Source organism: Octodon degus, unplaced genomic scaffold (assembly GCF_000260255.1).
Source record: "Octodon degus isolate 3935 unplaced genomic scaffold, OctDeg1.0 scaffold00006, whole genome shotgun sequence".
NCBI classification, from domain to species: domain Eukaryota; kingdom Metazoa; phylum Chordata; class Mammalia; order Rodentia; family Octodontidae; genus Octodon; species Octodon degus.
Window position 1 is genome coordinate 31,232,861 of NW_004524582.1, and position 14,786 is coordinate 31,247,646.

General features: G+C 61.7%; 1 protein-coding gene across 6 annotated transcripts in view; it reads left to right on the top strand.

Annotated features, from left to right (window-relative positions):
* Sh3tc1 (SH3 domain and tetratricopeptide repeats 1) overlaps window positions 1-14,786 on the top strand; it is a 32,253-nt gene that overhangs the window by 11,908 nt on the left and 5,559 nt on the right. For 5 of the 6 annotated variants that reach the window (XM_023699895.1, XM_023699890.1, XM_023699911.1 and 2 more), the window contains exons 4-14: window positions 376-503; window positions 970-1,075; window positions 1,318-1,467; window positions 1,968-2,154; window positions 2,501-2,577; window positions 3,309-3,504; window positions 6,156-6,289; window positions 7,987-8,028; window positions 9,247-10,929; window positions 13,398-13,578; window positions 14,451-14,601. In XM_023699895.1, coding sequence (XP_023555663.1) covers window positions 376-503; window positions 970-1,075; window positions 1,318-1,467; window positions 1,968-2,154; window positions 2,501-2,577; window positions 3,309-3,504; window positions 6,156-6,289; window positions 7,987-8,028; window positions 9,247-10,929; window positions 13,398-13,578; window positions 14,451-14,601 — 3,035 coding nt within the window. Of the gene's footprint in view, window positions 1-375; window positions 504-969; window positions 1,076-1,317; window positions 1,468-1,967; window positions 2,155-2,500; window positions 2,578-3,308; window positions 3,505-6,155; window positions 6,290-7,986; window positions 8,029-9,246; window positions 10,930-13,397; window positions 13,579-14,450; window positions 14,602-14,786 lie in introns of those variants that run through there. The other variant, XM_023699907.1, reaches the window with a different exon arrangement.

The window sequence follows — 14,786 nt, forward strand, 5'->3', positions numbered from 1 at the left end:
GGCAAGGTGGCCCAGCTGGGCAGGGGTGGAGCCAGGAGCCAGGGTTCTGGCTGGCCCACGTGGGGTGTGAGGAAAGGAGCCTTAGGCTGTCTGCCACGCGCGCCTGTGCAGGCATCACGGTAACAGGGCGAGCGCTGAGTGGCTGCTCTGTGCCTCCTGCTGTGTGCGGAGGGACTTGGGCCCCCTTCCGTGTGGTTTTGGGACAGTGGCTGGGGAGAGCCTCCCAGGAGCTCTGTATTCTGCTGGGGTTTAAACCCTGTCCTTGGGGCTCCCCATGACCCAGCCCAGGTCCAGCATGTCAGTGTACCTCGAGCCTGGACGGTGGGGGTTACCCCGTCCGGGGCCAGGCTGACTGCCCGCTCCCTCGCCTTGCAGACCTGACATTACAGCTGCAGGCCGTGCGCAGGAAGAGCAGGAGCCCGGACCCTGGCCTGCAGCAGGCACTGCGGGGCCGTCTGCGCCTGCTGGAGAATGACAGCCGGGAGGTGGCACGTGTACTCGGAGTAAGCTGCTCACGGGGTCCCGGAGGGGCTGGGGGCTGGGCTGCAGGAGGGCAGAGGAGGTGGCTGCGTGGAAATCAGAGGAGAGGGGAGGCAGGGACAGCTGAGCCTGAGTGGGCATGAGGGCCTGAGCAGCACAGATGGGAAAACTGAGGCCTCTGAGCGCACCGCCCGGGCAGAGCCGACAGTCCTGGCTGGTGTTGCTCTTTCCGGGATTCAGGTGCTGCAGTGGCTGAAGGTGTAGGGGGAGAGGGGCTGAGCAAGGAGGCCGAAGGAGGAGCTCGGACCGGGTCCTCGGGCACTGGGGAGCCACAGTCGGCTCGAGAGCGAGGGAGGAGTAGGCTTGGGCCATAAAGAAACCCACTGTGCGCTGACCGTCCAGTCAGAGCCCTGTCATGCAGTGCCTGTGGGCTGTGCCCAGATACCCCGAGGCTCTGGGCATCTCCAGAGCCTGCATGTTTGTCCCCAGGAACTCTCGGCCAGGCTGCTTTCCATCCACAGTGACCAGGACCGGATCGTGGTGACATTTAAGACCTTCGAGGAAATATGGAAGTTTTCCACCTACCACACCCTTGGTAAAGCAGGGGTCCCTCCCCGAGTGGGCAACAGGGTCCCCCAGAGGACCCAGGAAGTCACTGCAGGCCTGTGCTACAGATCTGTGCTGCAGGACAACCGGTGACCTGACCTGCATGTGTGAGCACGCAGGTGCACAGAGGCCCCGGGCACGCAGGGCACAGTGACAGACCAGGCGACCACGAGTGCGGGGCTCTCTGCCCTGGGTGTGTGGGGCCTGCTGGTGACCTGTGTCCTCTCCCAGGCTTCACGCACCACTGCCTGGAGACGCTGCTGGTGGACGCCACCTTCTGGCTTCTGGTGCCCAGCGAGGAGGAGGAGGCAGCAGCCATCCGTGTCCAGGTGGCCGAGGATGCCCTGAGGCTGATGCAGGAGAGCCTCCTCCTCCAGGAAGGTGGGGCCGTGCTATGCAGCAGCCATGACCTTGGCTAGGGACTTAGGGCAAGGTGCTGGGAAATGCGGGGCCTGGCAGGGAGCAGAGGAGGAGGAGTAGCTGCTCAGAGCTCCTCGCAGCCTGGTCCACGGGGTCGGCCTCTGGAGCCCCCACCAGTCTTCGGGACACAGGCTGGGGTGTGGGGCCCCCAGCTGTGGCCAGGCTTGGTGGTGGCAGCCCGAGCAGAAAGAGCTCTGGGGGTCAAAGTCTGGCCCTGGATAACACACTTGGGGAAACTGAGACCCAGAGAAAGTCTGAGGTGGAGTCAGTCCCACAGGGCAAGTTGAGGCAGAGCTGGGACCCCAGACTCTCCTCTACTCTCCTGGGAAACCAGAGACTGAGCAGCTCATTCCTGGGGCTGGCAAGATCAGGGGCTCGTGTGGGGTGGGGGTCCACGTGGTGCTGCCTGGCAGGGCTGCCCCTGGCATGGCCACCCCACTGACAATGCTGTCCCTGCGCAGGGCCCTTCTTCGTCCTGTGTCCTGACCACCACGTGAGAGTGACACCTGGTGCCCAGGGTGCAAAGAAGGGGCCTCCACCCCCCAGATGGGCCTTGGGGGATCTCCAGGGAGAGACAACCTCAGCAGCAGGCTCCCCAGCCCCTGGCCCCAGCACAGCACCAGGGGAGCCCTTGATTCCATTCCATCAGTAGGTCCCGCCCTTGCGATCACTCCACAGCTCCGGGATGGGCCCCGGGACTCCCCAGGCCCTGGGGCGTAGGGTGCCCGCCCCCCAGCCACTGACATCGACTTGGCAGAGCTGTGCCGCGTTTGGAGGGCACAGGAGGGCAGAGGGGGTCGTGGCCTCAGGAACCCTGGCCCGGACCCCTCACGCCCCCAGTACTGAGCCACTTCAGGTTGCTCGCCCCTAGGACTGGCGCCGGGGCCGGGGGTGTGGGGGTGCGCCTGTGTGTGCTGGAGGCCCCGGGGCCCAGAGGGCACAGGCACCTCTGCCCCAACGGCATCTGCAGCTCAGACCTCTCTCCCTGCTCCAGGTGGGCTCTGAGGGTCCCCTGGGATCCCGCTCCTGATTCCGTGGGTGGACCTGGGACCCCCGACATGCTGCTGGTGGGTGAGTCACCCTTGACCTGCCCTCCCTGGGGAGTTGGGGAGCACCAGTGCCCCAGAAGTCTCAGAGTCTTCCCCGGGCCTTCCCCAAGCCAGAACAGGAAGCCAGGCTCCTTCCCGGGGTGCTCGCGCTCCCACAGGTCCTGGGCTGCCCAGCTGCACATGGGTTAGGAGTGGGCAGAGCCTGGTCACTGTCCCCATAGAGCACACATGGAACTTCACACAGGGAAGACCCCCAGCCACGGCGGGCTGGGCAGTCCCCAGGGATGTCCAGGAGCTGGAGGACCTGTGGCCGGCATGGCCCTTCTACAGCCCTCTGACGGATTTGCGAGTCAGGCTTTGACCCCAGTGAACTGGCTGCTGCTTGGCAGCCCCAGTCCCTGCAGGCTGCTGGGCCTGTCTCTGGGCCAGGAGGGGCTTGGACTGTGGGGCCGGGTCTCTGGGGCTCTGTTTCCCATCTGCAGCTTTTGGTAAACATGCGCCTGTGAAGCTGGGCGTGGTGGCTCAGGCCTGTGATCAATCCCAGCACTTGGAGGCTGAGGCAGAAGAACCCCAGTGAGCTGCAGGCCAGCTGAGCTACATAGTGAGACCCTGTCTCAGAACACACCCCCTCCATCTTGTGGGAGCCATGCCTCCTTCCAGCCTTACCAGGCAACCTTATCGGGGAGCCTGTGTGGGCAGAGGGGACCTTCTGTGCCCTGTGGCCCCACCCCGACCTTGTGTCCCCTCCTGCAGGCCGCGGCCGGGCCTCCGTGGTGGCCGACTGGCAGAGCTCGGGCCCCGAAGAGCTGTCCCTCCGCACCGGCGACCTCCTGGAGCTCCTCAGTGCCCAGATGCCTGGCCTGCCCTGGTGTGTGGGCCGGCACGTGGCCTCAGGCTCTGTGGGTTTCGTGTCTACAAGTGTCATCCGCTTACAGGAGCCCACATCTGAGTGAGTGACTGAGACTCCTTCCTGAGTCCGCCCCCACTGCTCTGCGATCACCTGGCTGCCGGCACCCTGATGACAGACCTGCACACCTGCACGTGCCCGCGCAGCCCACCCAGGCCCCTCTGTCCTTTCTGCAATGCTGGTGGCAGGGTGTGCCCGGAGACGGATTGCCCTGGTGTTACCCCCTGGGGGCTCACGGTGCAGACCTCCAGGCCTACGTAGTGCCAGTGGTTGGTGGCCTATGTGCTTGGAGGCGCAGGGCCCTTTCTGTCCCCTTTTCTGCTGGCTTCTGCATCCCCACGAGCCCCGCCTATATCCCTGTGGCCTCCTCTTCAGTGTCTCTGGCTCTGTTTCCTGTCTCGGCGGGTGCCTGCACTGGCTCTGAAGCTGCCCCGCTCCTGCCTGCCCTAGTCCAACCACCGCATCCACACAGACCAGCTTCCTCAAACAGCCAGTACCGGGGGTCCCAATAATCATGAATTTGGGGACACTTCTCAACCCTGTGAACCATGTCACTCCCTTCACAAAGCCCATTGAAGCTCTGCCCTGGCTTTTGAGGCCCTGGTGACCCTCAGTGTCAAAGGCCACCGCTCACCATCCACTTGCCCCAAGCCCAGCTAGGCTAGAAGGCTTGACCCGATTTCTCAGTGCTGGGGACTGGGCCCCGAGCAAGTTGCCCCAGGTTGGGCTTGAACTTGCAATTGTCCTGCCTCAGCCTCCAAGAATGTGAGATCTCAGGCATTCACCAACGCATCAGCGGCCTGCTCCTTTGTAACAAGGCTGAGTTGACATGTCTGACCCTCTACCTGTTAGGAGGGCCCCAAGTTGCCAGTAGCAGCTCCATTCCTGGGGACGCTGTGCCCAGGCCAGCTCTGTCCCCTGCACGTGCACCCACCCTATCTGTGACATGCCTGTCCCTAGGCCCCAGTGGAGGGACTCCCAGGGGAGCGTTTCCTGGTCACATCCATGTCACCAATGCCCAGCCCTGGCCACCGGCAGGGTGAAGCTTTGGGTGGTCAGTGACACGCTGTGGCACCCGGACGGAGCTGCTTCCCAGGGTGTTTCCCACCTTGGTCCCAGGGCCTGGAGGACGTGGCTGTGTGGACGGTGTCCTTACCATCCTGCTGTCTCTGGGGCTGCACCTCCCACAGTGAGACAGCTCCAGTGCCCTGTGCCATGCTGGACACTGCACAAGCTGCCCCTCTCGAACCAGATCTCAGTGCCTCGTGCGTCCCCCTTCCTTCTGCCCCTGGTTAGGTCAATCTACGTCCATGCTCCTTGCCTCTGTCCATCAGAAGCCAGGCAGCTGTGAGGCCCAGGGTTTCCCAAAGATGTCCCCAGCGGCGCCGTCACAGATGGTCCTGCCCAGGCAAGAGAAAGGGCTGTGCTCTACGCCTCCCCAGCTGAGATGCCTGCACACCTTTCTTCTTCCTGCCGACGTGTGTCTTATTACCTGACCTCTAGCTGCCTTTTCCTTCCGACTCTCGAGGCCTGGCTGGTTGCATGGCACAGGCGTGGGCCAAGCCATGGCCAGCAGGCCCATGTGGGGTGGTCAGATCCACCCCCTGCCTGGCCTAGAAGAGGGATAGGACCGGTGCCTTTGGTCCTGTTGCAGCCCGAGAAGCCCCCACGGTGTCGCTCGCTCACTCAGCAAGCACTTGTGACGCTGGATCCCAGCCCCTCATAATGTGGGGCGAAGTCCTCCCACGGGGGCGGCCATGTGCATCCTGGTGGGCTGTCATCAAGGTCACGGCGCTTGCAGGCCTTGTTCAACTCTTGCCAGCTGGTCTACTCATGCCCACATGGTGGGAAATTCCCCAGCTGCGGCTGTCCCTTCCCTCCCTCCGAGGCGGTTTCAGTCTCTTTCTCTTTGGACACTGACATTTAGGCACAAGACCGTCGTTCTGCGGAATGTTCCAGCCCACCTTGGGGCGTTCTCCATCACGGAGGCATAACTTGCCTCTCCACTTATCGCTTCCTTTCTCTGACCCTGTGGGGCACCTGCTAGCCTTTTCTTTGTTTTCTGCCTGTGGCACATGCCAGCACAGGCTGTAGGAGCAGCAGCGCCACTGTCATGCAGCTTCCCAGGTGAGGGGGCGTGGGGGGGCTGGGAAGGCTGCACAGAGCTCACTGCCTCACAGCCTCTGGCCTCCTCTGCTCCTTCGTGTCTGCTCCAGGCCAGGCCAACATCCGCTGGAGGGAAGAATCTGTTGTTGCGTCTCACTCTAGTGTGTGGGGACCGTGGGCGTAGGAAGGGTCTTATTGTGATGTGTTTACTTTTGTCAAAAGACAAAACGACCACTTTAGTTACAAACCTAACTGGCCCGATTCAGAGGGCGCAGGGCAGCTGCCCCCGGGCAGGAGTGGGTCAGCAGGCTTCCAGGGTGGGGACGGAGAGACACAGGAGGGAGACAGAGGCCATGGTCCTTGGAGGCCTCTCTCCACAAGGGCTAAGGCAGAGGAGATGTGGTAGGATGCCGGAACCTGGCCTGTATCGCCTGACCCTGGGAAGGCCCACGAGCTCTGGTTCCACTCGGAGGTCCACCTGTTAGCACGAGCGACACCTTCTTGGCTTGTCCTTCGGCACCTCCTGTGTTTTACTTCACACTGCAAATGCAGGCGGGGTTTTAAATAAACCTCTTCATTTTTTCCAGGCTGGAGGGCGCCATCTTCCTGGGTGAGGAGGAACGGTCATTCTTCAGCAGCCAGGGATGCTTTTCTGCAGAGGATGCCCGGCAGCTGCTGGACAGGACATCGGGCAGGGACATATGCTCCATGTACCGCTTGGGTAGGTGCGGGTGGCCGGAGTCTCAGGACCCGTGTGGTAGCTGCAGAGAGTTTCCCAGGCAGAGTCCTGGGAGGGCAGCGGCAGGGTGGAAGGGTGTGGAGCACGTGGCTTTGCATGTGGTGGAACCGAGGGTGTCCGCTAGGTGCAGGCTCGTTTCACCTGGCCTGTGGGCAGTGCTGGGTTTATCCATCTTCACTGTCCAGGACAGCAGGTTGACATTTCTGGTGCCACCGGCTTGGCGCTGGGAACAGGGCAGGTGGCTGAGGCTCCATGCTGCCTGTGGGCTGAGCTGGGGTCTTTCTGCTCAGCAGCCCCAAGTACCCACCTCCCCTGGACACGGGGAGCTCAGGGACCTGGCTCCAGCAAGGCCAGCAGAGGGAGGCCCACGGGAACCTGGCCCTGGCTTGGCCTGGTCGGCTCCTCTCCCCTCCTGAGCTAGCACCTGGCTCGGCTGGCCCCTGGAGTGTCAGGAGCCACAGGGAAGCCACCTGGAAAGACAGCACCGTCCTGCCTTACCTTGAGTGGGTGAGGATGCCTATGCAGGAGCAACCCACAGGAAAGACTCTGTCCAGGAGAAGGGCAGGGCGAGGGTGTGGCACGGGGCAAACCAGGCACCTGGCCCCCATGATGTGCGGGCACCGTACCCAGGTCACACTTCATCCTGCCACAAGGGCTGAGTGCAAATGTGCACACCACGTACCATTACCACGCACACAGGTCATGCATGTGCTGCAAGCATGGGTGCCCACACACATCCACACACATGCAGCAAACCCCGCTGGTGCACATGCATACATGTATGCAGTCCATACAGGTATGCGTACACACTCATGTATACACACAAACATGCAGTCACACAGGTACATGCCTATCTGCACATGCACGTGCATAACTGATACATGCATGTGCATGCATGACCATACCCAGCCCTGTGATACATGCATGCGACACACATGGCACACATCACGAGCACGCAAGTACCCGTCTATGCACACACATATATGAATGTATGTGTGCACACAGGAAGAGTACAATACATTCCTAGAACTTTTTACCCTGCTTGGTGACATACATTGCCCATCCCCCCCCCTTCCCCCTCTGGAATGTTAGCTTTAAACTCTTCAGACCTCACAGATGAGTTTCTCCTCCTAAGCGGGCAGGCTTAACTCAACCTGTGCATGCGCACTGGGGCTCAAAGCTTTCCTGCTTTTGCCGGGCTCTTGGGAGCCAGAGTGGGGCCCTCATTGGGTGGAGCACTGTGGGCTGTGGGTGAAGCAGGACATTTCTCTGGCCCAACACCTGTTATCACAGTTTATGGCCCTTCAGGCTTTGCACAGCTTTTCCTCATTGGGTTTCTATGGCAACCTAGCACAAGCATCAGCTGGTCCCAGGAAGCGGACACTGAGCTAGGGAGGTGACCTCCCTGGGAGAGCCTAACAGTGTGGGGGCGACTCGGCTCAGATCTGTGTGGCTCAGCTGCTGCCATGTACGGCCTGCTGGGGCATGAGGGCGCCTCGGTGCCAGTGTGACCCCCCCCCCCCAGTGAACAGAGGGATGGAGGCATGTGGGGACAGACTGCTGGCCCTCTCACAGGCTCGGGACCCTGGAAGAGCCAACTTCTCCCGAGTGGGCTCTGGTGGCCAATGCTCCTGTCCTGTGTCCCAGAGGGAGATGGTGATACCTCTCTCCCTTCTCAGATAGACTGGAAGAGGCTGAGTGTGCACAGCCACAGGAACAAGGTGAGTACTGCTGGGGCCTTGGGGTCTTCAGCCTGCGGCCTTGGGGGTATGGATGAAGGCCACAGAGCTGGGTACAGCGGATGCCAGGAGGCAGCGTCATGCTGCTCCTTGGGCTAGGATTTGGAACCTTAGGCAAGAGAGGAAGCCCCTGGGGCCACTCCAGTCCCTGGAGGTCCCAGGCCTTTCAAGATACTCTCCCCCACCCTGTAGCCCTGTCTCCCCATCTGCCTGGTGGGGGTGGGGGAGACTGGGTTGGCAGTTCCCTGAGAGTGAGCCCAGCTGGGTACCCAGGGACCATGCTGCTTCTGCCCAGGTGCTGCACACCTGCAGGTCCCTGGCAGAGGCTCAGGGAGCATCCAGCTGTCCATACTGGGGCAGCAGCAGGAAGCAGCCTAGGGGCTCCCATGGGAGGTCTTAGCTAGCTTGGCAGGGACAGACCCACTCCTAGACCACGTGTGATTATTCTCTAACACCAAGGCTTTGCACAGCGGCAAAGGGACAGCTTGCTTTGAAGGCACTTTTTGTGTGAACTCGTAGCCTGTTTGGTCCTGGTGCTCCCAAATAATCCCTGGGGGGAGGCCTGTGTTTTTCCAGCAGGAAACGCGGCTGGTTTGCACTTTCCCAGAGAGGGAAGGGCTTGGCTTTGAACCCTCCCAGCTAGGGTGGCCCCAGAGTCCCGAACCAACCATCTCTGCTGTAGACCGGCCCTTCCTACAAAGCGCTGGCTTTGGTCCTGCTTTGTTTTGTTTGGTTTTGGTGCCGGGGATGGACCCAGGACCTCCCACGTGCCAGGGTGCACTCTACCCTGTGCCCCATCCCCACCCAGTTTTGTCCGTTTTGTGTGGTGGTTCTGAACTGAGGCTGATCAAAAGCTCTGACTGCCATTGATACGAAGCCTGGGCTGTAGTGCTGGGTACAGACTGGCCAGGCGGCTTCCATCCTCTCGGGTAAGGGACCTTCGAGGGGCCTCTGAGGACAAGCACGTGTGGAGGGGAGGGAATGCCAGATTTGTCCTCAACCATGGGGCCATGTCTGTCCTGGAGCCCTAGTGACCAAGTCCCAGGCCCTCCCATGACCTCTAGTGATCCCACAGCCCAGCACAGGGTGCAGTGACTCTAGGAGGGCACTGGGGCAGAGACCGCAAGCTCCGGCACAGCCTGGGCAGGGCTGTGGGAGCCGGGCCTGTGTTAACCAACGGTGCCTTCTTGTGACCTGCAGAGGTGCCGGCCGCTTCCCCAATCCCAGAGCCTCGAGAGACCCTGCAGACAGTGCGGGGCGTCCTTCAGCAGTGCAAGGGTTGCCTGGGCCGCCCCACGGAGCCAGTACTCTGGGACTCCCCAGCAGCTTCCCATAGCTGGAGCCCTCCAGCGCCCGAGGAGCTTCCCTTCCGCCTGGATGACGAGGACGGCTGGGCCTGCCCCGGGGCCCTGGGCTTGCTGCTGCAGTTCCTCAACGCTCCCGGCTATGAGGCCAGCTTCCGTGGCCTCTATGATGCCCCACTCTCCTGGCTGAGCAGCCTGTCCACCGGCAGCACCGACGAGGAAGAGCTGGCTGACCACCTGGCACAGGCCCGGGGGCTGGCTAAGAAGGCTGGGCTCAGCATGGCCCTGGCCAGGCTCTGCTTCCTGCTGGGGCAGCTGTGCATCCGGAGGCTCAAGCTGTCCCAGGCCCGGGTGTACTTTGAGGAAGCCCTGGGGGCCCTGGGGGGCAGCTTCCGGGACCTCTTCCTGGTGGTGGCTGTGTACACTCACCTGGCCAGCATCTATCTGAAGCAGAAGAACAGGGACAAGTGTGCACAGGCAGTGCCCAGGGCTGCAGCCCTGCTCCTAGGGACATCTGGCCCCACAGGCAGCACCGAAGCCGAGGCTGAGCTCCTGAAGTTTGCCCTGCGCCGGGCCATCGTTGCCCAGAGCCCACAGGCTGAGGCGCGGGCCTGTTTCCTGCTGGCCCAGCACCACAACCGCCTCAGGCAACCCGAGGAGACCCTGCCCTACCTGGAGCGGCTGCTGGTTTTGCACAAGGTCTTGGGGACCCTGCGTGCGGCATGGCCCATGGACTGCTACCTGCTCCTGGCGGACACCTACAGCAGAAAGTGCCTGCCCCACCTGGCACTGAGCTGCGTCAGGGCAGCTGCGCTGAGCACAAGGGGGACGCTGGCCGGCTTCCTGCGCAGCGTGGACCTGGTCCTGCAGAACGCTCCCCAGCTGCAGGCCCAGAGCAGGGCCCCCAGCCCTCCCGCACAGATGGCCCATTACCTCAAACAGGCACTGACCTCCCTGGCCGATGGCCCTGGGCAGGCGCTGCGTGGTGCCCTCTGTGCCAGCCTGGCCCAGCTGCACAGCCACCATGGACAGCGCAGCCAGGCCATCGCCTTTATGACTCAGGCGGCGGATGCTGATGCCACGGCTGGGGCGCACCGTGTGGTAGGCCATTTGGTGGCCCTTGCCTGGCTGCACATGCTCCAAGGACAGAGCCTGGTGGCCCTGGACATCCTAGAGTCTGTCCTGGATGCAGCCGTGGCCAGTGAGGACCAAGAGGGTGTGATGGCCAACATGGCGGCCATGGCCCTGAAACGGATGGGCAGAACCCAGCGGGCAGCTGAGGGCTACTACCGTGCCCTGCGCATAGCCCGGCGCCTGGGCCAGCGGCAGAACCAGGCTGTGGTCCTGGCCAACTTCGGGGCCCTGTGTCAGCAGGCAGGCGCTGGCAGGCTGGCCCAGCACTACTTCCTCGAGGCCATCAGGGTCTTCTCCTCACTGCCCAGCGCAGAGTGCGGCCGGGACTTCACGCAGGTGTTGCTGTGGGCGGGCCACCTGTACACCCGCCAGGCCCTCCTGCAACAGGGCAAGTGCTACTACCTGTGGGCGTTTCTGGTCGCCATGGAGACAGGCCAGCTGGAGAGTAAGTGCCACCCCAGCCCTGCCCAAGCCCCCTGGGTCTGCGGGGGGCTCTTGGCTTCCCAGAATGGAACCATGGTTTTCCCGAAGCTGCTCAGAGCATACCTAGGGACGTGCTGAGCGCCCACAGCCGGGGCTGGGTTTCCACCTCCAAGATGCTGGCTGGTGGACACTGGCAGATGTCCGCAAGGCCTGTGTGGCAAACCGTCCCCACATGGGGCCAGACCCAAGGGCTGGGAGGGCTGGCAGTCCTGGGGCACACGCAACTCTCACCTCCTGCAGCAGGACCGGTGGCCTTCCCTGTTCCTCCGTGGAGGCTCAGGCCTCTGCAGCCAGAAGGAATGTTGGTCCCCGCTGCCGGGGCTCCAGGCGTTGCTGCAGCCTCCGCTCACTGCATGCCCACTCCTACGCCCTCTGCCTGGAGGACCCTGAGGCCACAGAGAGGCTCCCTGGTGTGCAGGCAGGGCCTCTGTCAGGGGTGCCACGCAGGGCCCTGGGGCCCCAGGCTGTGCTTTGGCTGTCCCGAGGGACACTGGGGCACCATCCAGTGCTGCAGCATTCTTACCGTGGCTGTGCGCAGTGGGTGAAGATGAGGTGGGATGAGCGGGCTGGCAGAGGCGGCAGGGGTCCAGGCATGGGGACAGCTGGGAGCGTGCCCGAGGGTCAATCGGGGTTGCAGGACAGATCTGACCAGAGAGTGCTGTTCATCCTCTCTGCCCTGGGTCCTTGTCCACCCCCGGGATCGTTTATGGCTCCGATACGAGAAGGCTTGGCTCAGCCCCCCCCAGGGTCCCGGGGCCCTGGCCACCTCTGCTCATTCCTGAGCACAGGCCCCTGCAGGGACAGAGCTATAGGGAGTACGCACAGGACCAGGCCGTGGAGAGAGGAGGGTGGTGGCCAGGGCCTTCCGCCCCAGCAGTAGTCTTGAGGGACGGGTGGCTCTGACAGGAGGGGACCCTCCGAGTCCTCAGGAGGTCCCAGCCACCTCCAGCAGGTCCTGGCCACATGCGCCTGTGAGCCTAGATGCTAGAGTCAGACCTGGAAGCGCGGAGGAGGACCTGGGAGCTGGGGACCCCTGGCTGCCCGCCGCTAGCCGGCCGTGTGTGCCCAGGAGTGGCTCCCCGCCCCGCCGGCTGATTTCCAGGGCTCGCTCCTGCCCTGCGCGCACTCCTGGCCTGGTGTTAACAGTTTGCGTCATCTCTGCTTTCTTCCCAATCAGCCAGGTGAAAGGTTTGCCCGTGTCCTCGTCATCTCCAGGAGCCAGCTTCTGGTTCCATGTTCTTCTTCTATTCTCTGTGTTCTCATTTATTATTTCTTCTCTGATCGTCTTTATTTTCTTCCTTTGGTTCCCTGTGAGACTAACTAACTCTCTAGTTTCTTAAGGCACAAATTTAGGTTCTAGTTTTGAAAGTTGTTCTTTCTTTTTTGTGGTAGTGGAGCTGGAAGTCAGGGCCACACTTGTACTAGGAGAGTGTGCTGCCGCTGACCTGCGTCCCCAGGCTTGCTAACTTCTATGCAAGACAGGATCTCACCAGGTTGCCCAGCCTGGGCCTGCACTTTCAATCCCCCTGCTTCAGCCTCCCAAGGAGCTGGGTGGCGGGCATGTGCCCCTGTGTCTGGCAATTTTTTTTTAAGACAGGGTTTCACTATGTAGCTCAGACTGGCCTTGAACTCACTATGTAGTCCAGGCTGGCCTGGAACTTGTGTCAGTCCTCCTGCCTCAGCCTCCTGAGTGTGGGGTTACAGGCAGGCATGCACCACCACACCTGGCAATCTGTTTCTGATTCCCTTTTCACTCAGCATAAGTAAAGAACATGTTCTGTGTGCACCCAGCCTTTTCTTTTTGCTGAGATACAGCCTGCAGCCCTCCATACGGCCCGGCTGAAGAGGGCTGATTGCCAGCAGGTGTTTCAGGGCTGCGTGTTGGGTCCAGCTGGTGTGGAGTGGGGTGAAGCCTTCTGTTTCCTGGTTGGTCTTTGGGTGACTTCTAGGGCAGGTCTCCCTGCCATTCGGCACTAGTTCCAGTAGCAGCCACTGAACCTGTGATTTGGAGTTAGATGGCTCTGGCACTGGAATGCAGGTCCTGACTGTGCCGCCCACCATGTGGCCTTAGCCCGTGGTTGTCTGTGTTGCTGCCCTCCAATTGTCCATGTCCATCTGCGGGAGGAAAGTCACACCCTGGCCCTTGGCTCAGGCTAGAAGTCGTCCCCGTCCTGGCCACAAAGGGTGGCACCTGGCCAGACCCCATGAGTGGGATTAATCATGATGGTTAACGATGGTCAGTGCTGTCCCTGGGCCCTGCCCAGTGTGCCACCCCTGGGTCAGGCCTCGTAGCCAGTCTCTGGGTTCAGTTTCCGCATCTGCGAGGACCTGGAACAGAGGCGTGGAGAGGACAGAGAGCCCCCACCAGAGCTCTGGCCGCATACCTGGCCACTGCGGGGCTTTGCAGTGACAACTTCCTTCTGCACGCAGGCCAGCTGCAGGCCGTCCAGCATCTCTGCCACTTCTACAGCCGCATTGCACCCGACGAGGCGCAGTGCGCCATCTACCTCGAGTTCCAGCTCACACTGGCCCGGAGGACAGCTGACAAGGTGCTGGAGGGGCAGCTCCTGGAGGCCATCAGCCAGCTCTACCTGTCGCTGGGCACCGAGCGGTAAGGGCTAGGGCCACGGTGGTGGCCAGTACAAATCGCCCCTCTGCTTGGGTCCACAGGCACTCTTAGTGTCAGCGATCCCTGACCTGCAGGGCTGGCTGGGGTTGTCCTGGCTACTGTTTGTGACATGGGCTCGGCTCAGCCTCCCCCTGGATGCCGAGACCCCATTTCTGTTCCTGTACCTCCACTGCCTACCAGCTCATCCCTTCAGGAGCAAGGCACAGAATTCCAGGCCAGCCTTCCCGCCCGAGCAGTGTGTTTACTTGCTTGTTGCAGTACTGGGTAATGAACGCAGGCCCTTCCCACTAAGCTGTATCTCCGGCTCTTTTTTATTTTTGAGGCAGTCTCATTAAATTGGTAGGTTTCTCGAGCTCCTCCTGCCTCAGCCTCCCAGACTGCTGGGACGATAGGTGTGTGCCACATGCCCTGCTTGTGGTAGCTCTTATAAGCTGACCTCGGCCTGCGGTGAGCTATCAGCTGTTGGCGCAGCTTGTCCCCACAGACACAACAGTGGCCCTGTGTTCTGCAGTTTCTGAGTCTCAGGGTCAGGTCCCAGGCATGTCACTTTACGTGACCAGCTATCCTGACCAAGCCTCAGGCCCGGCAGAAGCTGCGCTGTCTGGCGTGGGGACTCACTGAGAGCGGGAAAAGAGCCACATGTCCCTGGGGCTGCACTGCACCATGGGATGGGCAGGGGCCAGTGCCATGCTTCCCCAGTGCAAGGACCCCCTGTATGCTGGGGAGGGCAGGACACCAGCTGCAGCAGAGGGTCCCTTTGGTCCCCATGCACCAGGCATGTCTGTCAGCACTACCACAGGGGAATGAGCAGAGTGACCCACAGCTCTGGTTGTGACAGTCTTGTCTACTTTCAGGGCCTACAAATCCGCTCTCGACTACACCAAGCGGAGCCTGGGCATATTCATCGACCTGCAGAAGAAGGAAAAGGAGGCATATGCCTGGCTGCAGGCAGGGAAGATCTACTACATCCTGCGCCAGAATGAGCTGGTGGATCTGTACATCCAGGTGCGGGCCTGGGTGCGGGCTTGGGTGGCAGTGAGCAGGTGAATTCACTCAGCCAGCCAGCCAGCCATTCATCATCTATTCATCCATCTACCCATCTATCCATCCGTCCATCCACTCATCCACCCATCCATGTACCCATCCACCCACCACCCACCCACCCATCCATCCATCCATCCATCCATCCA